This window comes from Oncorhynchus gorbuscha, linkage group LG07 (assembly GCF_021184085.1).
Source record: "Oncorhynchus gorbuscha isolate QuinsamMale2020 ecotype Even-year linkage group LG07, OgorEven_v1.0, whole genome shotgun sequence".
In the NCBI taxonomy this organism is placed as follows: Eukaryota; Metazoa; Chordata; class Actinopteri; order Salmoniformes; family Salmonidae; genus Oncorhynchus; species Oncorhynchus gorbuscha.
The window spans coordinates 28,084,137-28,110,751 of NC_060179.1; the positions used below are offsets into that span (position 1 = coordinate 28,084,137).

Consider the following 26,615-nt stretch of genomic DNA (forward strand, 5'->3'; position numbering starts at 1 on the left):
CTCCATCAAGATCCTGTACTACTTTGTCGGTCCATCTACGCTGGACCGGTTCGGGTGCTACATGTAGTGCCTTGATAGACTCTGGGGCTGAGGGTTGTTTCATGGACGAAGCATGGGTTCGGAAACATGACATTCCTTTCAGAGAGTTAGAGAAGCCTACGCCCATGTTCGCCTTAGATGGTAGTCATCTTCCCAGTATCAGATTTGAGACACTACCTTTAACCCTCACAGTATCTGGTAACCACAGTGAGACTATTTCTTTTTTGATTTTTCGTTCACCGTTTACACCTGTTGTTTTGGGTCATCCCTGGCTAGTATGTCATAATCCTTCTATTAATTGGTCTAGTAATTCTATCCTATCCTGGAACGTTTCTTGTCATGTGAAGTGTTTAATGTCTGCCATCCCTCCCGTTTCTTCTGTCCCTACTTCTCAGGAGGAACCTGGCGATTTGACAGGAGTGCCGGAGGAATATCATGATCTGCGCACGGTCTTCAGTCGGTCCCGAGCCAACTCCCTTCCTCCTCACCGGTCGTATGATTGTAGTATTGATCTCCTTCCGGGGACCACTCCTCCTCGGGGTAGACTATACTCTCTGTCGGCTCCCGAACGTAAGGCTCTCGAGGATTATTTGTCTGTGTCTCTTGACGCCGGTACCATAGTGCCTTCTTCCTCTCCGGCCGGGGCGGGGTTCTTTTTGTTAAGAAGAAGGACGGTACTCTGCGCCCCTGCGTGGATTATTCGGGGCTGAATGACATAACGGTTAAGAATCGTTATCCGATTTCCCCTTATGTCATCAGCCTTCGAGATTCTGCAGGGAGCCAGGTGCTTTACTAAGTTGGACCTTCGTAACGCTTACCATCTCGTGCGCATCAGAGAGGGGACGAGTGGAAAACGGCGTTTAACACTCCGTTAGGGCATTTTGAGTACCGGGTTCTGCCGTTTGGTCTCGCCAATGCGCCAGCTGTTTTTCAGGCATTAGTTAATGATGTTCTGAGAGACATGCTGAACATCTTTGTTTTTGTCTATCTTGACGATATCCTGATTTTTTCTCCGTCACTCGAGATTCATGTTCAGCACGTTCCGTGTTCTACAGCGCCTTTTAGAGAATTGTCTCTACGTAAAGTCTGAGAAGTGCTCTTTTCATGTCTCCTCCGTTACTTTTCTCGGTTCCGTTATTTCCGCTGAAGGCATTCAGATGGATTCCGCTGGTCAAGCTGTCAGTGATTGGCCCGTTCCAAGGTCACGTGTCGAGTTGCAGCGCTTTTAGGCTTCGCTAATTTCTATCGGCGTTTCATTCGTAATTTCGGTCAAGTTGCTGCCCCTCTCACAGCTCTTACTTCTGTCAAGACGTGTTTTAAGTGGTCCGGTTCCGCCCAGGGAGCTTTTGATCTTCTAAAAGAACGTTTTACGTCCGCTCCTATCCTCGTTACTCCTGACGTCACTAGACAATTCATTGTCGAGGTTGACCTTCAGAGGTAGGCGTGGGAGCCATTCTATCCCAGCGCTTCCAGTCTGACGAAAGGTTCATCCTTGCGCTTATTTTTCTCATCGCCTGTCGCCATCTGAGCGCATCTATGATGTGGGTAACCGTGAACTGCTCGCCATCCGCTTAGCCTAGGCGAATGGCGACAGTGGTTGGAGGGGCGACGTTACTTTTGTCGTTTGGACAGACCATAAGAACCTTGAGTCATCCGTTCTGCCAAACGACTTAATGCCCGTCAAGCTCGTTGGGCGTTGTTTTTCGCTCGTTTCGAGTTTGTGATTTCTTACCGTCCGGGTAGCAAGAACACCAAGCCTGATGCCTTATCCCGTCTGTTTAGTTCTTCTGTGGCTTCTACTGATCCCGAGGGGATTCTTCCATGGGCGTGTTGTCGGGTTAACAGTCTGGGGAATTGAAAGACAGGTTAAGCAAGCACTCACGCACACTGCATGCGCGCTTGTCCTAGTAACCTCCTTTTCGTTCCTGTTTCCACTCGTCTGGCTGTTCTTCAGTGGGCTCACTCTGCCAAGTTAGCTGGTCATCCCGGTGTTCGAGGCACTCTTGCGTCTATTCGCCAGCGCTTTTGGTGGCCGACTCAGGAGCGTGACACGCGCCGTTTCGTGGCTGCTTGTTCGGACTGCGCGCAGACTAAGTCGGGTAACTCTCCTCCTGCCGGTCGTCTCAGACCGCTCCCCATTCCTTCTCGACCATGGTCTCACATGCCTAGACTTCATTACCGGTCTGCCTTTGTCTGCGGGGAAGACTGTGATTCTTACGGTTGTCGAAGGTTCTCTGGCGGCACATTTCATTCCCCTGATCTAAACTTCCTTCCGCTAAAACGGCACAAATCATTATCGAGAATGTATTCAGAATTCATGGCCTCCCGTTAGGACGCCGTTTCAGACAGAGGCCCGCAATTCACGTCACAGTTTTGGAGGGAGTTCTGTCGTTTGAACGTCCGTCAGTCTCTCTTCCGGGTTTCATCCCCAGTCTAACGGTCAAAAGAGAGGGCCAATCAGACGATTGGTTCATACTACGCAGCCTTTCTTTCAGAAACCCTGCGTCTTGGGCAGAACAGCTCCCCTGGGCAGAATACGCTCACAATTCGCTTCCTTCGTCTGCTACCGGGTTATCTCCGTTTCAGAGTAGTCTGGGTTACCAGCCTCCTCTGTTCTCATCCCAGCTTGCTGAGTCAGCGTTCCCTATGCTCAAGGCGTTTGTCCACGATGAGCGCACCTGGAGGAAGGTCTGCACTTTGCCGTTACAGGGCACAGACTGTGAGAGCCGCCAATAAACGCAGGATTAAGAGTCCAAGGTATTGTTGCGGCCAGAGAGTGTGGCTTTCCACTCGCAACCTTCCTCTTACGACAGCTTCTCGTATAGTTGACTCTGACTGGTTCATTGGTCCGTTCCGTATAACTCTCTCCCAGGTCGTCAATCCTGTCGCTGTGCACTGCTTTTCCGCGACATCTTCGTCGCGTCCATCCTGTCTTCCATGTCTCCTGTGTTAAGCCCTTTCTTCGAACACCCCGTTCGTCTTCCCTCCCCCTCCCGTCCTTGTCGAGACGCACCTATTTACAAGGTACATAAGATCATGGACATGCGTTCTGTTTGGGACGGGGTCACCAATTTAGTGGATTGGGAGGGTTACGGTCCTGAGGAGAGGAGTTGGGTTCCGTCTCGGGACGTGCTGGACCGTTCACTCATTGATGATTTCCTCCGTTTTAGGATTCCTCCTCGATTTGCGCCAGGAGGCGCTCGGTGAGTGGGGGTACTGTCATGTTTTGTCATTTATTATCTTGTCTTGTCCCTGTGCTTCCCATTCTATTCGTTTCCCTCTGCTGGTCTTATTAGGTTCTTTCCCTCTTTCTATCCCTCTCTCTCCCCCTCCCTCTCTCACTCTCTCGCTCTCTCTTCTCTCTATCGTTCCGTTCCTGCTCCCAGCTGTTCCTATTCCCTAATCAATCATTTAGTCTTCCCACACCTGTTCCCGATCCTTTCCCCTGATTAGAGTCCCTATTTCTTCCTTTGTGTTCCGTTCCTGTCCTGTCGGTTCCTTGTCTAGAATTCACCGTGCTGTGTTTGTGTATCGCCCTGTCGTGTCGTGTTTTCCTCAGAACGTGGTGAGCAGGTGTCTAAGTCTGTCTGGTTCAAGTGCCTTCCCGAGGCAACCTGCTGTTCACCTGCTGTTCAAGATAAGTCTCCAGTTTAAATCGTCATTTGAGTGAAAGTTGTGTTTTTTTGTTTGTAATTACTTTACTGGATTAAAGACTCTGTTTTCGCCAAGTCGCTTTTGGGTCCTCTTTCACCTGCATGACAACCCCAACAGAATCACAGATAATGCAATCTCTATTGCACTCCACACTGCCCTCACCCACCTGGGCAAAGGAATACCTATGTAATAATGATGTTCATTGACTACAGATCAGAATTCAACACCATAGTCCCATCCAAGCTCATCACCAAGCTTGGGACTGAACACCTCCCTCTGTAACTGTATCCTGGATTTCCTGGACTTCTTGATGAGACGCCCCCAAGCCATGAGTGTAGGCAACAACACAACCGCCCACACTGACCATTAACACGGAGGCATAACACGGACACATACTTACACTGACAACCCAACACGCACATACAAACTCACACACACCACACGCTGCTGCTACTGTCTATTATCTATCCTGTTGCCTAGTCACCACTATACCTACAGTATATGTACACTACCGGTCAAATTTTTAGAACACCTACACATTTTGTCTTTATTTTTACTATTTTTTACATTGCAGAATAATAGTGAAGACGTCAAAACTTTGAAATAACACCTTCTGTATGGAATCATGTAGTAACCAAAAAAGTGTTAAACAAATCAAAATGTATTTTATATTGAGATTCTTCAAATAGCCACCCTTTGCCTTGATGACAGATTTACAGACTCTTGGCATTCTCTCAACCAGCTTCATGAGGTAGTAACCTGTAATGCATTTCAATTAATCATTTGCGGAATTTATTTCCTTCTTAATGCATTTGAGCATTTCAAGAACTTGAACATTTCATCAAGTGCAGTCGCAAAAACCATCAAGCGCTATGATGAAACTGGCTCTCATGAGGACCGCCACAGGAATGGAAGACCCAGACTCTGCTGCAGAGGATAAGTTCATTGGACTTACCAGCCTCAGAAATTGCAGCCCAAATAGATGCTTCACAGAGTTCAAGTAACAGACAACATCAACTGTTCAGAGGAGACTGTGTGAATCAGGCCTTCATGGTCAAATTGCTGCAAAGAAACCACTACTAAATAACACCAATAAGAAGAAGAGACTTGCTTGGGCCAAGACACGAGCAATGGACATTAGACCGATCGAAATCTATCCTTTGGTCTGGAGTCCAAATTGGAGATTTTTGGTTCCAACCGCTGTGTCTTTGTGAGACGCAGTGTGGGTGAACGGATGATCTCTGCATGTGTGGTTCCCACCATAAAGCATGGAGGAGGAGGTTTTATGGTGTGGGCGTGCTTTGCTGGTGACACTGTAAGTGATTCATTTAGAATTCAAGGCACACTTGATCAGCATGGCTACCACAGTATTCTGCAGCGATATGCCATCCCATCTGGCGCTTAGTGGGACTATCATTTGTTTTTCAACAGGACAATAACCCAACACACCTGGATTTTTACCAAGAAGGAGGGTGATGGAGTGCTGCATCAGATGACCTGGCCTTCTCAATCCCTCGACCTCAACCAACTTGAGATGTTTTTTGATGAGTCGGACCATAGAGTGAAGGAAAAGCAGTCAACAAGTGCTCAGCATATGTGTGAACTCCTTCAAGACTGTTGGAAAAGCATTCCAGGTGATGCTGGTTGAGAGAATGCCAAGAGTGTGCAAAGCTGTCGTTTTTGACCGGTAGTGTACATCTACCTCAATTACCTCTTACCCCTGCACAATGACTCAATACTGGTACTCCCTGTATATACAGTGCCTTCAGAAAGTATTCATACCCATTGACTTATTCCACATTTTGTTTTGTTACAAACTGTATTGAAAATGGATCAAACTTTTTTTTATCACCCATCTACACACAATACCTCAAAATGACAAGGTAAAAACATGTTTTTTTAAATGTTAACACATTTACAGAAATACACTATATATACGAAAGTATGTGGAAACCCCTTCTAATTAGTGGATTCCGCTATTTCAGCCACATCTGTTGCTGACAGGTGTATACAATTGAGTACACAGCCCTGCAATCTCCAGTGACAAACATTATTGGCAGTATAATAGCTTTACTGAAGAACTCAGTGACTTTCAATGTGACACCGTCATAGGATGCCACCTTTTCATCAAGTCAGTTTGTCAAATTTCTGCCCCGTTAGAGCTGCCCCGGTCAACTGCAAGGGATGTTATTGTGAAGTTGAAATGTCTAGGAGCAACAATGGGTCAGCCGCGAAGTGGTAGGCCACACAAGTTCACAGAATGCAACCTCCAAGTGCTGAAGCACTCTGCGAGTAAAAATTGCATTCTCTGGAGTGATGAATCACGTTTCACCATCTGGCAGTCCGACGGACAAATCTGGTTTTGGAGAATGCCTGGAGAATGATACCATCCCGAATGCATAGTGCCAACTGTAAAGTTTGTGGTGGATGAATAATGGTCTGGGGCTGTTTTTCATGGTTCAGGCTCGGCACCTTAGTTCCAGTGAAGGGAAAGCTTAATGCTACAGTATACAATGACATTCCAGATGATTCTGTGCTTCCATCTTTGTGGGAACAATTTGGGGAATTCCCTTTCCTGTTTCAGCATGACAATGCCCCTGTGCACAAAGCGAGGTCCATACAGAAATGGTTTGTTGCGATCGGTGTGGAAGAACTTGACTGGCCAGCACAGAGCCCTGATCTCAACCCCATCAAACACCTTTGGGAGGAATTGGAACGACGACTGCGAGCCAGGCCTAATCAAACAACATCAGTACCTGACCTCACTAATGCACTTGTGGCCGAATAGAAGCAAGTCACCACCGCAATGTTCCGACATCTAGTGCAAAGCCTTCCCAGAAGAGTGGAGACTGTTATAGCAGCAAAGGGGTGACCAACTCTATATTAATGCCTATGATTTTGGAATGAGATATTCGATGAGCAAGGTGTTCATATACTTTTGGTCATGTAGTGTATCATTTACAGTTGAAGTCGGGAATGTTTACATACACTTAGATTGGAGTTATTAAAACTTGTTTTTTAACCACTCCACAAATGTACAAACAATAGTATGCAAGTATAAACACCATGGGATCGCGCTGCCATCATACCGCTCAGGAAGGAGACGCCTTCTCTCTCCTAGAGATGAACGTGCTTGGGTGCGAAAAGTGCAAATCAATCCCAGAACAACAGCAAAGGACCTCATGAAGATGCTGGAGGAAACAGGTACACAAGTATCTATATCCAGAGTAAAACGAGTCCTATATCGACATAACCTGAAAGGCCGCTCAGCAAGGAAGAAGCCACTGCTCCAAAACCGCCATAAAAAGCCAGACTACGGTTTGCAACTGCATGTGGGGACAAAAATCATACTTTTTGGAGAAATATCCGCTGGTCTGACGAAACAAAAATAGAACTGTTTGGCCATAATGACCATTGTTATGTTTGGAGGAAAAAGGGGGAGGCTTGCAAGCCGAAGAACACCATCCCAACCATGAAGCACGGGGGTGGCAGCATCATGTTGTGGGGGTGGCAGCATCATGTTGTGGGGGTGCTTTGCTGCAGGAAGGACTGGTGCACTTCACAAAATAGATGGCATCATGAGGTAGGAAAATTATGTGGATATATTGAAGTAGCATCTCTAGACATCCGTCAGGAAGTTAAAGCTTGGTCGCAAATAGAGCTTCCAAATGGACAATGGACCCCAAGCATACTTCCAAAGTTGTGGAAAAATGGCTTAAGGACAACAAAGTCAAGATATTGGAGTGGCCATCACAAAGCCCTGATCTCAATCCTATAGAACATTTGTGGGCAGAACTGAGAAAGCTTGCGCGAGCAAGGTGCCCTGCAAACCTGACTCAGTTACACCAGCACTGTCAGGAGGAATGGGCCAATATTCACCCAACTTATTGTGGGAAGCTTGTGGAAGACTACCCGAAACGTTTGACCCAAGTTAAACAATTTTTAGGCAATGCTACCAAATACTAATTGAGTGTATGTAACTTCTGACCCGCTAGGAATGTCATGAAATATATAAAGGATTAACTAAATCAATCTCATTTACATTTACATTTAAGTCATTTAGCAGACGCTCTTATCCAGAGCGACTTACAAATTGGTGCATTCACCTTATGACATCCAGTGGAAGAGTCACTTTACAATAGTGCATCTAAATCTTAAAGGGGGGGGTGAGAGGGATTACTTATCCTATCCTAGGTATTCCTTAAAGAGGTGGGGTTTCAGGTGTCTCCCGAAGGTGGTGATTGACTCCGCTGTCCTGGCGTCGTGAGGGAGTTTGTTCCACCATTGGGGGGCCAGAGCAGCGAACAGTTTTGACTGGGCTGAGCGGGAGCTGTACTTCCTCAGTGGTAGGGAGGCGAGCAGGCCAGAGGTGGATGAACGCAGTGCCCTTGTTTGGGTGTAGGGCCTGATCAGAGCCTGGAGGTACTGAGGTGCCGTTCCCCTCACAGCTCCGTAGGCAAGCACCATGGTCTTGTAGCGGATGCGAGCTTCAACTGGAAGCCAGTGGAGAGAACGGAGGAGCGGGGTGACGTGAGAGAACTTGGGAAGGTTGAACACCAGACGGGCTGCGGCGTTCTGAATGAGTTGAAGGGGTTTAATGGCACAGGCAGGGAGCCCAGCCAACAGCGAGTTGCAGTAATCCAGACGGGAGATGACAAGTGCCTGGATTAGGACCTGCGCCGCTTCCTGTGTGAGGCAGGGTCGTACTCTGCGGATGTTGTAGAGCATGAACCTACAGGAACGGGTCACCGCCTTGATGTTGGTTGAGAACGACAGGGTGTTGTCCAGGATCACGCCAAGGTTCTTAGCGCTCTGGGAGGAGGACACAATGGAGTTGTCAACCGTGATGGCGAGATCATGGAACGGCCAGTCCTTCCCCGGGAGGAAGAGCAGCTCCGTCTTGCCGAGGTTCAGCTTGAGGTGGTGATCCGTCATCCACACTGATATGTCTGCCAGACATGCAGAGATGCGATTCGCCACCTGGTCATCAGAAGGGGGAAAGGAGAAGATTAATTGTGTGTCGTCTGCATAGCAATGATAGGAGAGACCATGTGAGGTTATGACAGAGCCAAGTGACTTGGTGTATAGCGAGAATAGGAGAGGGCCTAGAACAGAGCCCTGGGGGACACCAGTGGTGAGAGCGCGTGGTGAGGAGACAGATTCTCGCCACGCCACCTGGTAGGAGCGACCTGTCAGGTAGGACGCAATCCAAGCGTGGGCCGCGCCGGAGATGCCCAACTCGGAGAGGGTGGAGAGGAGGATCTGATGGTTCACAGTATCGAAGGCAGCCGATAGATCTAGAAGGATGAGAGCAGAGGAGAGAGAGTTAGCTTTAGCAGTGCGGAGCGCATCCGTGATACAGAGGAGAGCAGTCTCAGTTGAATGACTAGTCTTGAAACCTGACTGATTTGGATCAAGAAGGTCATTCAGAGAGAGATAGCGGGAGAGCTGGCCAAGGATGGCACGTTCGAGAGTTTTGGAGAGAAAAGAAAGAAGGGATACTGGTCTGTAATTGTTGACATCGGAGGGATCGAGTGTAGGTTTTTTCAGAAGGGGTGCAACTCTTGCTCTCTTGAAGACGGAAGGGACGTAGCCAGCGGTCAGGGATGAGTTGATGAGCGAGGTGAGGTAAGGGAGAAGGTCTCCGGAGATGGTCTGGAGAAGAGAGGAGGGGATAGGGTCAAGTGGGCAGGTTGTTGGGCGGCCGGCCGTCACAAGACGCGAGATTTCATCTGGAGAGAGAGGGGAGAAAGAGGTCAGAGCACAGGGTAGGGCAGTGTGAGCAGAACCAGCGGTGTCGTTTGACTTAGCAAACGAGGATCGGATGTCGTCGACCTTCTTTTCAAAATGGTTGACGATGTCATCTGCAGAGAGGGAGGAGGGGGGAGGGGGAGGAGGATTCAGGAGGGAGGAGAAGGTGGCAAAGAGCTTCCTAGGGTTAGAGGCAGATGCTTGGAATTTAGCGTGGTAGAAAGTGGCTTTAGCAGCAGAGACAGAGGAGGAAAATGTAGAGAGGAGGGAGTGAAAGGATGCCAGGTCCGCAGGGAGGCGAGTTTTCCTCCATTTCCGTTCGGCTGCCCGGAGCCCTGTTCTGTGAGCTCGCAATGAGTCATCGAGCCACGGAGCGGGAGGGGAGGACCGAGCCGGCCTGGAGGATAGGGGACATAGAGAGTCAAAGGATGCAGAGAGGGAGGAGAGGAGGGTTGAGGAGGCAGAATCAGGAGATAGGTTGGAGAAGGTTTGAGCAGAGGGAAGAGATGATAGGATGGAAGAGGAGAGAGTAGCGGGGGAGAGAGAGCGAAGGTTGGGACGGCGCGATACCATCCGAGTAGGGGCAGTGTGGGAGGTGTTGGATGAGAGCGAGAGGGAAAGGGATACAAGGTAGTGGTCGGAGACTTGGAGGGGAGTTGCAATGAGGTTAGTGGAAGAACAGCATCTAGTAAAGATGAGGTCGAGCGTATTGCCTGCCTTGTGAGTAGGGGGGAAGGTGAGAGGGTGAGGTCAAAAGAGGAGAGGAGTGGAAAGAAGGAGGCAGAGAGGAATGAGTCAAAGGTAGACGTGGGGAGGTTAAAGTCGCCCAGAACTGTGAGAGGTGAGCCGTCCTCAGGAAAGGAGCTTATCAAGGCATCAAGCTCATTGATGAACTCTCCGAGGGAACCTGGAGGGCGATAAATGATAAGGATGTTAAGCTTGAAAGGGCTGGTAACTGTGACAGCATGGAATTCAAAGGAGGCGATAGACAGATGGGTAAGGGGAGAAAGAGAGAATGACCACTTGGGAGAGATGAGGATCCCGGTGCCACCACCCCGCTGACCAGAAGCTCTCGGGGTGTGCGAGAACACGTGGGCGGACGAAGAGAGAGCAGTAGGAGTAGCAGTGTTGTCTGTGGTGATCCATGTTTCCGTCAGTGCCAAGAAGTCGAGGGACTGGAGGGAGGCATAGGCTGAGATGAACTCTGCCTTGTTGACCGCAGATCGGCAGTTCCAGAGGCTACCGGAGACCTGGAACTCCACGTGGGTCGTGCGCGCTGGGACCACCAGATGGAGCGTGTGGAGCGTTTGTATGGTCTGTGCAGAGAGGAGAGAACAGGGATAGACAGACACATAGTTGACAGGCTACAGAAGAGGCTACGCTAATGCAAAGGAGATTGGAATGACAAATGGACTACACGTCTCGAATGTTCAGAAAGTTAACCTCTTAGGCCGCCCCATCCCGGATCCGGGATCGTGACTACAGCCTCAAGCTCATTACCATAATGCAAAATTAGCGATTTCTGAAAATTGCAAATGAAATGAAATAAATATGCCTGTCCTCAAGCTTATCCTTTTCTTAACAATCCTGTCGTCTCAGATTTTCAAAATATGCTTTAGAACCAGAGAAAATCAATAATTTGTGTAAGAGTGGTGATAGCTAGCTTAGCATTTAGCGTTAGCATTTAGCACGCAACATTCACAAAAACCAGCAAAGGGATCAAATAAAATAATTTACCTTTGAAGAACTTCAGATGTTTTAATGAGGAGACTCTCAGTTACATAGCAGATGTCCAGTTTTTCCTGAAAGATGCTTGTGTAGGACACAACGTTCCGTTTTGTTACTATGCATTTGGCTACCGAAACTAACCGAAAATTCAGTCACCTAAACGTCAAACTTTTTCCGAATTAACTCCATAATATCGACTGAAACATGGAAAACGTTGTTTGAATCAATCCTCAAGGTGTTTTGTCATATATCTCTTCATTGAAATGCCTTCCCTGGAAGCGTGCATTCTTCTCTGATTCGGATGGAAAAATACTGGTACCTGACTTTTGCGCACCAATTTCCACGCAGACACCGTGCGGGACACTTGGTAATTGTAGGCTCTTATGGTCAATCTTCCAATGATATGTCTACAAATACGTCACAATGCTGCAGACACCTGGGGGAAACGATAGGAAGTGTCCGTTCATTCCTGTCGTATTCACAGCCATATAAGGAGATCATGGAAAACGTGCCTCCAGAAATCCTGTTGATTTCCTGGTCACTCAAACATCTTGGTTTTGCCTGTAGATTTTGTTCTATGGCACTCACAGTGAAAATCTTTGCAGTTCTGGAAACGTCAGAGTGTCTTCTTTCCAAAACTATCAATTCCAAGCATAGTCGAGCATCTTTTCGTGACAAAATATTGCGCTTAAAACGGGCACGTCTTTTTATCCAAAAATGAAATACTGCCCCTAGAGTCTTAACAGGCTAAGCTTACGTAGCAAGAATCTTATTGACTAAAATGATTAAAATGATACAGTACTGCTGAAGTAGGCTAGCTGGCAGTGGGTGCGTTGTTGACACTACACTAATCAAGTCGTTCCGTTGAGTGTAATAGTTTCTGCAGTGCTGCTATTCGGGGGCTAGCTGGCTAGCTAGTAGTGTTGTTTACGTTATGTTGCGTTAAAAGAACGACAATAGCTGGCTAGCTAACCTAGAAAATCGCTCTAGACTACACAATTATCTTTGATACAAAGATGGCTATGTAGCTAGCTATGTAGCTAGCTACGATCAAACAAATCAAACCGTTGTACTGTAATGAAATGAAATGAAAATGTGATACTACCTGTGAATGCGACCGGGTTGTGAGTCAATTCGGTAGACTTTGGCTAGCTGTCGGCTAGCTAGCAGAGTCTCCTACGTTAAGGACGACAAATAGCTGGCTAGCTAACCTCGGTAAATTAAGATAATCACTCTAAGACTACACACTCTAAACCTAAACTACACAATTATCTTGGATACGAAGATACGAAGACAGCAAAGACAGCTATGTAGCTAGCTAACACTACACTAATCAAGTCGTTCAGTTGAGTGTAATAGTTTCTCCAGTGCAGCTAATCAGTGGACGTTAGCTAGCTGGCTAGTGAAGACTACGTTAGGACGGCGAAATACGATAATTACGCAATTATCTTTGATACAAAGACGGCTATGTAGCTAGCTGAGAAGAAATTGCTAAGATTAGACAAATCAAACCGTTGTGCTATAATGAAATATAATGAAATGTAATGAAAAAGTTATACTACCTGCGAGAGCGAAGTGCCAATGCGACCACTCGCTCCAACCCGGAAGTTACAAATCTCTTTACTTTTATTCTGACATTTCACATTCTTAAAATAAAGTGACCTAAGGCAGGGAATATTTACTTGGATTAAATGTCAGGAATTGTGAAAACCTGAGTTTAAATGTATTTGGTTAAGGTGCATGTAAACTTCCGGCTTCAACCGTACATAATTATTCACACCCCTGAGTCAATAGTTTGTAGAAGTACCTTTGGCAGTGACCACAGCTGTCAGTCTTTCTGGGTAATTCTCTAAGAGCTTTCCACACCTGGATTGTGCAACATTTGCCTGTTATTCTTTTCAAAATTCTTCAAGCTTTCTCAAGTTGATTGTTGATTATTACTAGACAAAACATTTTCAGGTCTTGCCGTAGATTTTCAAATAGATTTAAGTCCAACTGTAACCAACCACTCAGGAACATTCACTATCTTCTTGGTAAACAACTCCAGTGTAGATTTGGCCTTGTGTTTTATGTTATTGTCTTGCTGAAAGGTAAATTAATCTCCCAGTTTCTGGTGGAAAAGCAGACTGTAGCAGGTTTTCCTATGGGCTTTGCCTGTGCTTAGCTCCAGTCCTTAGCGATTACAAGCATACCACCACTATGCTTGAAAATATGGAAAGTGGTACTCAATAATGCGTTCTTTTGTATTTGTCCCAAACATAACACTTTCTATTCAGGACAAAAAGTGAATTGCTTTCCACATTTTTTGCAGAATTACTTTAGTGCCATGTTGAAAGCATGATACATGTTTTGGAATGTGTTAATTCTGTACAGGCTTCCTTCTTTTTAATCTTTCAATATGGTCAGTATTGTGAAGTACCTACAATGTGGTTGATCCATCTTCAGTTTTCTCATATCACAGCCATTCAACTCTTGTAACTGTTTTAATTTCACCGTTGGCCTCATGGTGAATTCCCTGGCTGAATTTCCTTCCTCTCCGGCAACTGAGTTAGGAAGGACCCCTGTCACTTTATTGTGACTGTGTGTATTGATACACCATCCAAAGTGTAATTAATAACAACACCATGCTTGAAGGGATATTCAATGTCTGCTTTTACATTTTTTACCCACCTACCAATAGGTGCCCTCCTTTGCGAGGCATTGGAAAACCTCCCTGGTCTTCGATGTTGAATCTGTGTCTGAAATTCACTTCTGCGAGTGAGGGACTTTACAGATAATTGTACGTCTGGGGTACAGAGATGAGGTAGTCATCACAAATCAATCATATTAACCATTATTACTGCACAGATAGTGAGTCCACTAATTATGTGAGTTGTTATGCAAATTTTAACTCCTGAACTTATTTCGGCTTGCCATAGCGAAGGTGTTGAATACTTATTGGCTCAAGACATTTCAGCATATCATTTAAAAAAAATGGAATTTCATTTTGACATTATGGGGTATTGTATATAGCCCAGTGACAAAAACATTTCAATTTACTTGATTTTAAATTCAGGCTGTAACACAACAAAATGTGGAAAAAGTCAAGGAGTGTGAATACTTTCTGAAAGCACTGTAGCATGGTATGTTTTACTTGTTATTGTAATTTGTTACTGTATATTTATTCCTCGTCACTTTTTAAATATTTAATTACATTTATTTTTCTTTAACCCTGCATTGTTGGAAAATGACCTATAAAGTAGGCATTTCACTGTTAGTCTACACCTGATGTTTACGAAGGATGTGAAAGATAGAATTTGATTTGATTGATGCCACGGAAGTTCAAGGCCGACCGTCGTACTGCAGGCATTGTTAGCAGAAAACAGGATCCCCATTATAGTGAATGGAAAAATGGCAATCTTCAGGGTCAATCTTTGTGTAAACGGAACATTTTTGAAGACAATCATGGTACCAATTAATTATTGCTTCTAATACACCAGATATATGCCCTTGAACCAATTATTTTAAAATTGCACACAGAACAAGTTCTAAGAATAATTGAGTTGCCAATGGCAGCCTACAGTTCCCTGGTCTGCCTTCAACTTGAATGACTCAATGAGAGGGGGAAGCACTGAGAGCTACAGAGTCACTTCCTGGAGTAGCTCAAACTGCGCATGTTATGTCTCCATGAGACACCAACTTACCCGACTTCATTTGGCTTCAATGTACTGTTGAGTCTTCACATAGGAATGAATGGTGTCACATGATAGATGGCTTGATCCAAGGCTTTGTCCATTCATACAGTATATACAGTCATTGATACATACAGTCGCACAAACACCGTGGTATGCTCCATGCTGTTTAGTTACAATTTACACGAGCTTACTGTTGTTCAAAGATGCTGTAGCAACCTGTTACCCCTGGTAGATTGCGTTCTTTTTCTAGGGTTTTTGGGTGGTTGATAGTTGCTTTTCATATTGTTGTTTTTTTAAACATGGTTCAACCTAATCGGAGATACAGCCAATGAACAAACAATGCAATGAGTGCCTATAAATGAATTCCAATTACATCTAAGAATTTGGCACTTACAGAGTAAATAGGAAATTATAATGAAACACTAATTCCAGTATCAGCTCCCCTTTTCCCAGAGCTTATTGGTGCTCCCAGTGCTCCTTCATTACACATACAAGTCTAAGGACCCAGAATGGTACCTAAATGAATGCACCGTCTAGCTTTTACATGACATGTTTCTGGTAATTACCGTCCATATACCAGTTCTACACTGGCTGTTTCCTTTATGTGTATCTACTTACTGTATATACAGGTACATTGCTAATGAAGCAGATGTTGGCTGTGAAATGATTGTAATGAGATTGTTCATGCAGTAATGATCTGTCTTTCAACATGTATGTGTTAGCTGTTTTACAGGTGTACGTGTGGCATGAGTGTGTGCTTTTCTAAGCAGAGGCATGGTAACTACATAGCTACTCCCGAACAAAGGCAAAGGGAACTAGAGAGGATCATGGTCTCTAATGCTACCCCCCCCCCTGATTTGAGGGGAGGTAGGGCGGGGGGTGAACACACTGAGGCCTTCTCAGAGCAGAGGCAGGGATCACCATGGCTACTCACCAGAACCAGGGGTGAAGTGAATAAATGAAAAGCTCAGCACAGCAAGAGCTGGAGTGTGCATTGGCGCTCTCTCGCCTGCATTTTTAGCTCCTTTTGTGGTGCAAAGGGACCTCTCTCCCTTTCCTTAACACTTCACCGTTTTTCTTCAACCCTGAGTATTATGTTTGGTAGAATAACATGTTGTACTTCACAATCAAACCCCTGTTGGGCTATATATATTGTTTTAGGCATTGCACCGGCAGAAGCAGTTGCATTATTGTTGCAATAAATGCATTGACAAAATAAGCATAGACCATAGTACTGCACTCAATAACATCTTCCTTGTACTGTACATTCCTACTAATGTAAGAAAACAATGTTGTAAGGACTGTCCCCTGATAATTATCCACTTTTGATACATTTCAGTACCTAGTTTGATTTGGTAGCCTACAACTAAGGCAGCATTTTTTTTTTTACAGCGTAAACTTCCTTCTTTACTTCCTCACAACATAACGAAGTGTTTTACAGTAGCCCACAAGCATAAAACACAGCCAGATCAACCAATGTTGTTTCTTTACAGGTTTTATTTTGGTCTATTTGTGAACCATGTTACTGCCCTAGTGGAAACCCCATTAAACTCAACCGTTCAAACCGAGGCGCTCCTTAGCAGCAGCAGTAGCCAATAGGCTGTTTCGGTGTACCAGAGCCAGTGTTGCTTCTGGGTATGTATTTGCGCCTGACTCGGAACTGTGTGTACACAGTCCGTTAAATAGAATAAAACTCTCTCTCTCTCTCCTCCTGAAAGAGAGAGAGGGGAAAATACAAAGCTTGAAACATGTATCTGGGATTTCATTTATTTATTTATTAAAAAAAAAAAAATCTTATTTTATTCTTCCAAGGCTTCCAGTCGTCTTTGTCGTTTTCTACAAAGTGCGTCAGTCAAACAGGGAGGAAGAAAAGAGACATGGCCAGTGCAATAATAACAGTGCTAACACACTGTGACTGAACAATACAGCAAAGATTAAAACCCCATTAAGCAGCACCAGAACCATTCAAAACCAAACAGCCTCTTAGCGATTGTGATGGAAATGTGCCATACATCGTAATGTGTATAATAACAGGTGAGATATGGCCATGGGGACACAGTTTTTTCTTAAAGTTTGGCCAATTGCAGTCTTTTTAACGCTCCGAGGTAAACAAGTAAACACAAAGCAAACGTGATTGCCCCAGGAGGACTGTCTGCATACAAAGTGGCGATAAGTGTCAGCATTGATTTCACTGGAGTTTTTCTGCTCTGTTCCACTCACCCTATCGTACTCTTGCTGTGTCGCTGCCGGCGGTGTGTTTTTAAGTTACACTGCTGTATTGGGCTGTGGAGCATACTGGGTTCTGTTCATCCCAAGGGAGGTAAAGATCGGATGATATGTACATTTTTGCAAGAGAAGCAACTATGGTGCTCGATTTAAAGTTCTACATAATAACAGTAGAAGTTTGAAATAGCACCTGAAAATGAGCAAAGACAGTTCAAAAAAACGGTTAGATTAAAGGAAGGAAGTGGTATTCTACAGGGATACACTTTTTAATAGGACCTACTGTGGCGTACATATTTTATTTAATATACTCACTTCTGAATAGATTCAAAGTGGAACACTTGAAGCCCATTGCAAAAAAAAATCCAAGCGTAAAGCTAACAACCCCGTTTTGAGAGCGACTACATGCCGCAGTCAGTTGACCCCTGACCTTCAGTTACATGCTTTGTGGGCTGTCAGCTTTGTCCTCCCTGTCTGTGGTATTTTCCCAGAACACACTGCCATCGCCGGCTTGCTCAAGATTAAATGTTGACTCTCCACTGCAGTTGACAATTTACCTCAAGTTTGCTCCTGACAGCAGGGGATGGTGAATAAACAAACGGCTTCCCTATTGGAGTGTCAAGAGGCGCATGCTGAGGCATGCCCATGCAACCAATACCATCATTATGCCCCAGACATGCCATTCATCAACAGCCTGATGGAATCCATTAATAAAATACATTTGGTGTCCGTCTGAGGCTCTATTGGATATATAAAACATACATTAAGCCTGCGGCGATATCCAGGCAATCATTTGATACACCTATTGACTTGGAAACAAAAATGATACTGCCAGACGCCCGCTGGGATACAACATGGATCTGTAAAACCTTTGTTGCATCCCAAATGACACCCTATTCCCTACATTGTCCACTACTTTTGACCAGAGCCCTATGGGTCCTGGTCAAATGAAGTTGTTGTTGTTGTTTTCTTGAAGTAAAGTGCTTGGGAAATAACCCTGTTTCAAATGTAACTACACTGTAATCCCTGGAAAGGTCTTGGCTTCTTATCCTACAGAATTGTGCTAACACTATGCAACACTCTCCATATTCCCACCAGACTGCTTATTAGAATGCATTTATATTGCATACAGCCATACTCACAGAGCTTTGAGACTTCTGGTATCCTGTTTTACAAACAATGTGCACTTTGTTCACTTATTTTTTTTTGTTGGTGTGTGTTTATTCAGCACAATGTTTCTGCCCAGGAAAAACGTTGAACCTATTTGAAATTACACAGATGTACATAATGGATCGATCATAATGGTATATCATTGGATTTGGTTTTACAAGTCACCAATCTCCTTTCTACTGACTGACATTATCTCTGGTCTCCAATTACAGCTCCACTCGGATGTAGACAAAGGGGATGGCAAAGTGAAGTACGTGCTCTCCGGGGAGGGCTCCACCTCCATCTTCACCATCGACGAGAACACGGGGGACATCCACGCCACTAAGCGTCTGGACCGGGAGGAGCAGGCCTATTACACCCTGCAGGCCCAGGCCGTGGACCGGCTCACTAACATCCCTGTGGAGCCCAGGTCAGAGTTTGTTGTCAAGGTCCAGGACATCAATGACAATGAGCCCAAGTTTCTGGATGGACCCTACATGGCAGGGGTACCAGAGATGTCAGCACTGGGTAAGCCTCTTTCTCAGCCTCTCTCTCTCTCTCTCTGTTTGTTTGTCCCCAGTCCTCTGTCCTCGTCTCTGTCTATCTATCTGTCAGTCTGTATGATTTTGACATTGATGTCTGTATGTCTGCCTGTAATCTGCCTCTGATTCTCTCTCTCTCTACCTCTTTCTCACTCTCTCTCTCTATTTCTGTCTCTGTCTCTCTGTCTCTCCCTCTCCTATCACATTTACCCAATACTACCCACCACTATCTGAAATATCCTACATTTATTTCTCTCTGTCTCTCATCTCTCTTGCTTCATCTATGTTAATAAACACAGTCTAAATCAAATCAAATCCAAATCAAATCAAATCGAATCGAATCGAATCAAATTTATTTATATAGCCCTTCGTACATCAGCTGATATCTCAAAGTGCTGTACAGAAACCCAGCCTAAAACCCCAAACAGCAAGCAATGCAGGTGTAGAAGCACGGTGGCTAGGAAAAACTCCCTAGAAAGGCCAAAACCTAGGAAGAAACCTAGAGAGGAACCAGGCTATGTGGGGTGGCCAGTCCTCTTCTGGCTGTGCCGGGTGGAGATTATAACAGAACATGGCCAAGATGTTCAAATGTTCATAAATGACCAGCATGGTCGAATAATTGTAAGGCAGAACAGTTGAAACTGGAGCAGCAGCATGGCCAGGTGGACTGGGGACAGCAAGGAGTCATCATGTCAGGTAGTCCTGGGGCATGGTCCTAGGGCTCAGGTCAGTTGAAACTGGAGCAGCAGCATGGCCAGGTGGACTGGGGACAGCAAGGAGTCATCATGTCAGGTAGTCCTGGGGCATGGTCCTAGGGCTCAGATCCTCCGAGAGAGAGAAAGACGCTTTATTATAAACATGGAACTGAATCTGTGGCATTCATTTGTCTGTCAAACTGTGCATGATTGTCATAGCCACAACTGAAGAGGGTCCTTTTCCACACACACAGAGGTTTTCTTTCTAGTGTTTTCATTAACCGTTGCAGTTTCAAAACACTGTGGTTTTAAAACCTCCAACATCTAATCTGACCCTTTACAAAGTGATTACTACAACTGGTTAGTTCCTTTAAGTGGCTCCCATTGTTCCACATTGTACATTGTTTAGATGCAGGTTTTATACCTAAAATAGTGAACAACCTCATGAGCCCCCACAAAAAGATCATTGCTAGTTTGAACGATGAAAGCGGTGAAATATCTGCTTATACAAACAGACCCGAAACCCCAATGTTGAGCAATGAATCTAGCGAGTTCAGAGATGGCAGATTATTCAAATCCAACAGGACATGTTAACGGAACACCTCGCGAGGTGCTTCGCCACGGAAACAAAAGCTTACCGCACAGTGCCTGGGGACACCGTGAGCCAATCCTGTCGGAATGGGAAATGTGGATTAAGCCTCCATTTAAAATTCATGTGACAATCTGCCAGGGAGAGGAATAAGAGGCTCCACACGCCAAGTGGCAGACAATGTCTCCCAATCTTCAGGGTTAAGTGATATGACAGGCACAAACACACCAACCTCAATATTCTTATCATGTAGACCCAGAGACAGCAGAACATTGCATCTACGTGTTATATCTTCCTCAGGCTGATAGGCAGAGATGCAAACAAGTGGATACATGGAGAGACTGTTTGGTGTAAAGTCAAAATGGAGCCTATGCTAGGCATTTACTGGCAGTGATAGGAGTATTTTCCAGGCCAATGCAGTGCTTTGCTCATAACATTTGTGTCATAGGCACTGAGATCTTATAAGGATTAAGCAGCCCAGAGTCAACGGGGGGTAGAGCTGGGGTCTGGCTTAAGGATCTAGAGGATTTCACTACAAGGGCTAGGTGGCTCGTGTCCAACGGGAGATAAGAGAGGTAGAGCAACTGAGCACTTCATCTGCAGTAAAGGAAGCACTCCGAACACCAATAGGCCGGGTCACACTCTCTGGCTTATTTACATCGCCATGGTCTTCATCTGAAGTTGTTGGAACAGCATGTGAATTATACATCCCGCTCTTTGTAAATATCTGCTCAGGGCAATTTATAGTACAGGAGTGGGCCAGGCACCTCTTGTCCTCCATAACTCCTTCATAGATGTGTTTCAATCATTAATGGGCGTAGACCGGCTACCTGTAATGAATTGGTTCAATTTAGAGGAAATCATGAATTTAATTAATTAAAGCAATTAGATGGTAGTTGCTTGTCTCATACACATGGTAGCCCTTATGGCCCGGGGATCTAGGAATACTTTGTCTTAATCACGCCTCGGGATGTCAAATGATAGACAAGAGGGGCTTGAAGACATTTGGCTGTGTGACAACCTCTGAGCAGCCAAGGCACAGGTCTCAGGTCTACACGTCAGACAGACGTTCCCCGGGAGCTGATGGAGGGCTTAGGGAGTGTAATGTCAGGCCAAGGCCACCGCCTCATAGAAATGTACCACCCACCACTCCTTTATCCACCTGTCATTGTTCTTGTCTAATTCATGGATGGAATAGTCAGTTCATTCTGGAAGAGAAAACAAAAGGGGTGCTTCGGTTTCAGGTGACATGGATAAAAATTCGGAAGACAGTTCATTTCAAATGATTATTTCCCTGTGATTTGAGATTTGGGGAAAGCCAAAGGAAATGTAAGATGGAATTATGGAGCCCATTGATTACAGTACCAGTGTGACTAAGTGAGATTGTAAGGATCAGAGCATTGGCACCCACCTATAGGCATATCCTGGGCACAGCAGGGCCATTACGGGTTTGTCTTTCTTCGGATTTTGTCATTCATTTTCACACGCCAATTACAAATAAAGTTGAACTAGTCTCCGTGCAACAATCCCTGCTTATCTCAAGCGGACGGGAGCAGGTGTGAACGTGCAGGAATATAATCAACTTAATCATGGGCACCAATGTTGAATGCTCATCAAGGAGTTGCAAAGTTGGTGAGCTTAAACTGCAGGTTTTGAATATTGCTTTTGTAATATCTAATCATCAGTCACACACCCACACTCAAATCCGTTTTGTACTAGAGAGGAACAGAGTTGCTACTAACATTTCTTACCACTCTCACACTTTGCTGATTATGTGACCTTTGTTCAGCATGTTGCACTAATGTACAGTGCGCTTACCTTTTGAACTTCTTAAGCCTTGCTGGTGAAAGTTTACACTCATGGGGTGGTCCTTCTGTAGCTCAGTTGGTAGAGCATGGCGCTTGTAACGCCAGGGTAGTGGGTTCGATCCCCGGGACCACCCATACGTATAATGTATGCACACATGACTGTAAGTCGCTTTGGATAAAAGCGTCTGCTAAATGGCATATATTATTATATATTATGGTAATTCTGTAGTATATGTTACGTTAAGTAGAAGAGAAGTCAATTCTTATCTTCTGTCTCATACACATTTTGTTCAACTAAGTATAAAGAGGTACAGGCCATAACGATGCAAAACATATCGCTTACAGTTTTGGATACTCGGATCATGTTTACTTGGAGATGAGTATTTATGGTGGCAGTTGGATCCAGTCTTGTGTCTGTAAAGCTTTGATGAATACCTGTCGGCCATTCAAATTAGACATGCTGCTACATTTATTTTCATTACTGTCAGCTGACAATCGCTCACCCTGAGATGCAGACTTGATTAGGAACCCCTGTTTTGTCCCGATTCACTGGGGAAAAAATGAAAATATGAGAAATTTATCAATCACACAAATGAAGACAGACAAAAAGTGAAGTGACACAGACAGGCACATGACAGCTGCATCGAGAGGAACCGTGTAATATATTCTGATGTGAGGATGTTTATCCGTTTTGGACAACCACTCTTGAAGGCTGGCTATTCTTATTCGTGACCTTGACTGCTATAAATATTACAGTGTTTCACAACCAATTTCCTCTAGTCTGGGTATCAGTACAGATACACCACAGAAAACACAAAATAGACATCTGAAAGAACCACATCAGAACCATTATTGAGGGATAACCTAAATTAGTTTTAGCTTACTGCAACTGTGTAGTGATAAGAATTGTGAATACCATAGCACAGCTCTCTAACATAGTGGCATTGATTGACCTTGTTTAAAAAAAAAAATGTTGTAATATAACCTGCCACGACTAAGACGTGATGATATAATCTTGGGAGTCCACATAAAACTAGCTTGATGATAACTTCTCGGTGTCCACCCAGACATTTTTTTATTATATTGCTCAAATTCAGGACCAGCGCCTGTTAATTCTGGTTTATGACTGGAAATACGCCGACCTAATCTTCCATTTCCAAAATCACGTCATTCTGTAAGAGTACGTAAAATATGGCTCATGCAAGAAAGTGTTTTTTTTACAAGGGTGTTTGATGCAAAATAAAATATAACCTACTTTGTAAGACAGGCCCATACTGTAACACATAAAGGAAAGTGCCTAAGAAACCAGCAGAGATGCATGGCTATTAAAGTGAAATATACAAACATAAAGCAGCCTATTCATCTGACCATGCTCAACAGAAAATGGCACACTTGTGGGAAACATTGTTTTTATTCCAAGGTTTACGTCTCCTATGTCAATGGTTGATAATTGCATCTTTGTCAAATCAGAAATGGGCCTCAGCTTCAAAATCACCAATAACGCAAATTCTGAGACTTACTTTCCTTGATGGACTAGTACATCCTCACACAATTTTTTGTAAATGTAACATCCCAGCAAATATAAAAGTCTTTAGTGATAAATTCACCCTAGAATGACACTGGCTCTCCTAGTAGCTCTCTATTGAGGTCCAGTTGTTTTGCATGGCAGATTACTGGCTCAGTACACTTGGTTCTGTTATGTTACAGATAAAATGCTGGTCTCCGTCAGGGGCCAGACCATAGTTCACAGCAGAACAATAGAGGTAAATTGTCTGATTAGCGATGATTACTGGACCTTTGTGCATTCGGGCCCTTGACCAAAGCACTCCTTCCAACAAGCTTGTTAATCCATGTTTCTGAAACGTCAAATTTCAATGTTGTTCCAAACGTCAGATTTCAAAACGCTTAAGGTTAAGTTTAGGCATTAACTCCAAATTTTTGGGAAAGGCTTAAAACAAAACATTTAAAAATGACTTTCTATCACTGGATTCAAACATGCCACATTTACCACCAGGGGCAGATGCTTATGCCCATCCCTCATCCCCCATCCACCATCCACCATCCCCCATTCCCATCCACCATCCCCCACACCCTAGCTAAACCGAAACCTACTTGAAGGTAACAGAGCTCACCATTGGCCCTAGTGTCCTGTTTCCACGTCGTCTCCCGACGTGCTCAGAGATGGCTAAGGTCCAGCTGTGTAGAGGCAAACTGCTTTAGGAAATATGGAATATCAACATGCTAAACGTGTCATTAACAATCACTTTAAAATCAAATTAAAGTGTGTTAGTTCTAAGAACAGTTCTACATTTTTCAACCTCTATTGCATGTTTCCAAACAACTGGGGGTGTCATGTTTTGTCTTAGATTGTCTTGTCATTTTGCTTTTCCCTCTGTTCATTTTCCCCCTGCTGGTCTTTTTAGGTTTGTTCCCCTTTTTCTCTCTCCCTTCCTCTCTCTCTTCTCTCTATCGTTCCGTTTCTGCTCCCAGCTGTTCCTATTCCCCTAATCAATCATTTAGTCTTCCCACACCTGTTCACTATCTTTTTCCCTGATTAGAGTCCCTATTTCTCCCCTTGTTTTCCGTTTCTGCCCTGTCGGATCCTTGTCTATTGTTCACCGTGCTGTGTCTGTGTATCGCCCTGTCGTGTCGTGTTTCCCTCAGATGCTGCGTGGTGAGCAGGTGTCTGAGTCTGCTACGTTCAAGTGCCTTCCCGAGGCAACCTGCAGTTCTTGATCGAGTCTCCAGTCTGTTCTCGTCATTACGAGTGGAATTATGCCTTATGATTGTAAATTTACTTTACTGGATTAAAGACTCTGTTTTCGCCAAGTCGCTTTTGGGTCCTCATTCACCTGCATAACAGAAGGATCCGACCAAAGAATGGACCCAGCGACTACAGACGCTCGTAACACTGCCGTCGAGATCCAAGGAGCCATGCTCGGCAGACACGAGCAGGAATTGTCTGCTGCTCGCCATGCCGTGGAGAACCTGGCCGCTCAGGTTTCCGACCTCTCTGGACAGTTCCAGAGTCTTCGTCTCGTGCCACCTGTTACTTCCTGGCCTGCCGAGCCTCCGGAACCTAGGGTTAATAACCCACCTTGCTACTCCGGGCAGCCCACGGAGTGCCGCTCCTTTCTCACCCAGTGTGATATTGTGTTCTCTCTCCAACCCAACACATACTCTAGCGAGAGAGCTCGGGTTGCTTACGTCATTTCACTCCTTACTGGCCGGGCTCGAGAGTGGGGCACAGCTATCTGGGAGGCAAGGGCTGATTGTTCAAACAATTACCAGAACTTTAAAGAGGAGATGATTCGGGTTTTTGACCGTTCAGTTTTTGGTAGGGAGGCTTCTAGGGTCCTGGCTTCCCTATGCCAAGGTGATCGATCCATAACGGATTACTCTATAGAGTTTCGCACTCTTGCTGCCTCTAGTGACTGGAACGAGCCGGCGCTGCTCGCTCGTTTTCTGGAGGGACTCCACGCAGTGGTCAAAGATGAGATTCTCTCTCGGGAGGTTCCTTCCAGTGTGGACTCTTTGATTGCTCTCGCCATCCTCATAGAACGACGGGTAGATCTTCGTCACCAAGCTCGTGGAAGAGAGCTCGCGTCAACGGTGTTTCCCTGCTCCGCATCGCAACCATCTCCCTCCTCTGGCTCAGAGACTGAGCCCATGCAGCTGGGAGGTATTCGCATCTCGACTAAGGAGAGGGAACGGAGGATCACCAACCGCCTGTGCCTCTATTGCGGATTTGATGGACATTTTGTCAATTCATGTCCAGTAAAGGCCAGAGCTCATCAGTAAGCGGAGGGCTACTGGTGAGCGCTACTACTCAGGTCTCTTCATCTAGATCCTGTACTACTATGTCGGTCCATCTACGCTGGACCGGTTCGGGTGCTACATGCAGTGCCTTGATTGACTCTGGGGCTGAGGGTTGTTTCATGGACGAAGCATGGGCTCGGAAACATGACATTCCTTTCAGACAGTTAGACAAGCCTACACCCATGTTTGCCTTAGATGGTAGTTATCTTCCCAGTATCAGATTTGAGACACTACCTTTAACTCTCACAGTATCTGGTAACCACAGTGAGACTATTTCTTTTTTGATTTTTCGTTCACCTTTTACACCTGTTGTTTTGGGTCATCCCTGGCTAGTATGTCATAATCCTTCTATTAATTGGTCTAGTAATTCTATCCTATCCTGGAACGTTTCTTGTCATGTGAAGTGTTTAATGTCTGCCATCCCTCCCATTTCTTCTGTCCCCACTTCTCAGGAGGAACCTGGCGATTTGACAGGAGTGCCGGAGGAATATCATGATCTGCGCACGGTCTTCAGTCGGTCCCGAGCCAACTCCCTTCCTCCTCACCGGTCGTATGATTGTAGTATTGATCTCCTTCCGGGGACCACTCCTCCTCGGGGTAGACTATACTCTCTGTCGGCTCCCGAACGTAAGGCTCTCGAGGATTATTTATCTGTGTCTCTTGACGCCGGTACCATAGTGCCTTCTTCCTCTCCGGCCGGGGCGGGGTTCTTTTTGTTAAGAAAAAGGACGGTACTCTGCGCCCCTGCGTGGATTATCGAGGGCTGAATGACATAACGGTTAAGAATCGTTATCCGCTTCCCCTTATGTCATCAGCCTTCGAGATTCTGCAGGGAGCCAGGTGCTTTACTAAGTTGGACCTTCATAACGCTTACCATCTCGTGCGCATCAGAGAGGGGGACGAGTGGAAAACGGCGTTTAACACTCCGTTAGGGCATTTTGAGT

General features: G+C 45.2%; 1 protein-coding gene across 1 annotated transcript in view; it reads left to right on the forward strand.

The window, feature by feature from the left end:
- Positions 1-26,615, forward strand: part of LOC124039174 (cadherin-7-like) — a 135,082-nt gene that overhangs the window by 41,161 nt on the left and 67,306 nt on the right. Inside the window, exon 3 of the mRNA XM_046355081.1 lies at positions 18,452-18,746. Within this exon, the coding sequence (XP_046211037.1) occupies positions 18,452-18,746 (295 nt within the window). The remainder of the gene's footprint in view (positions 1-18,451; positions 18,747-26,615) is intronic.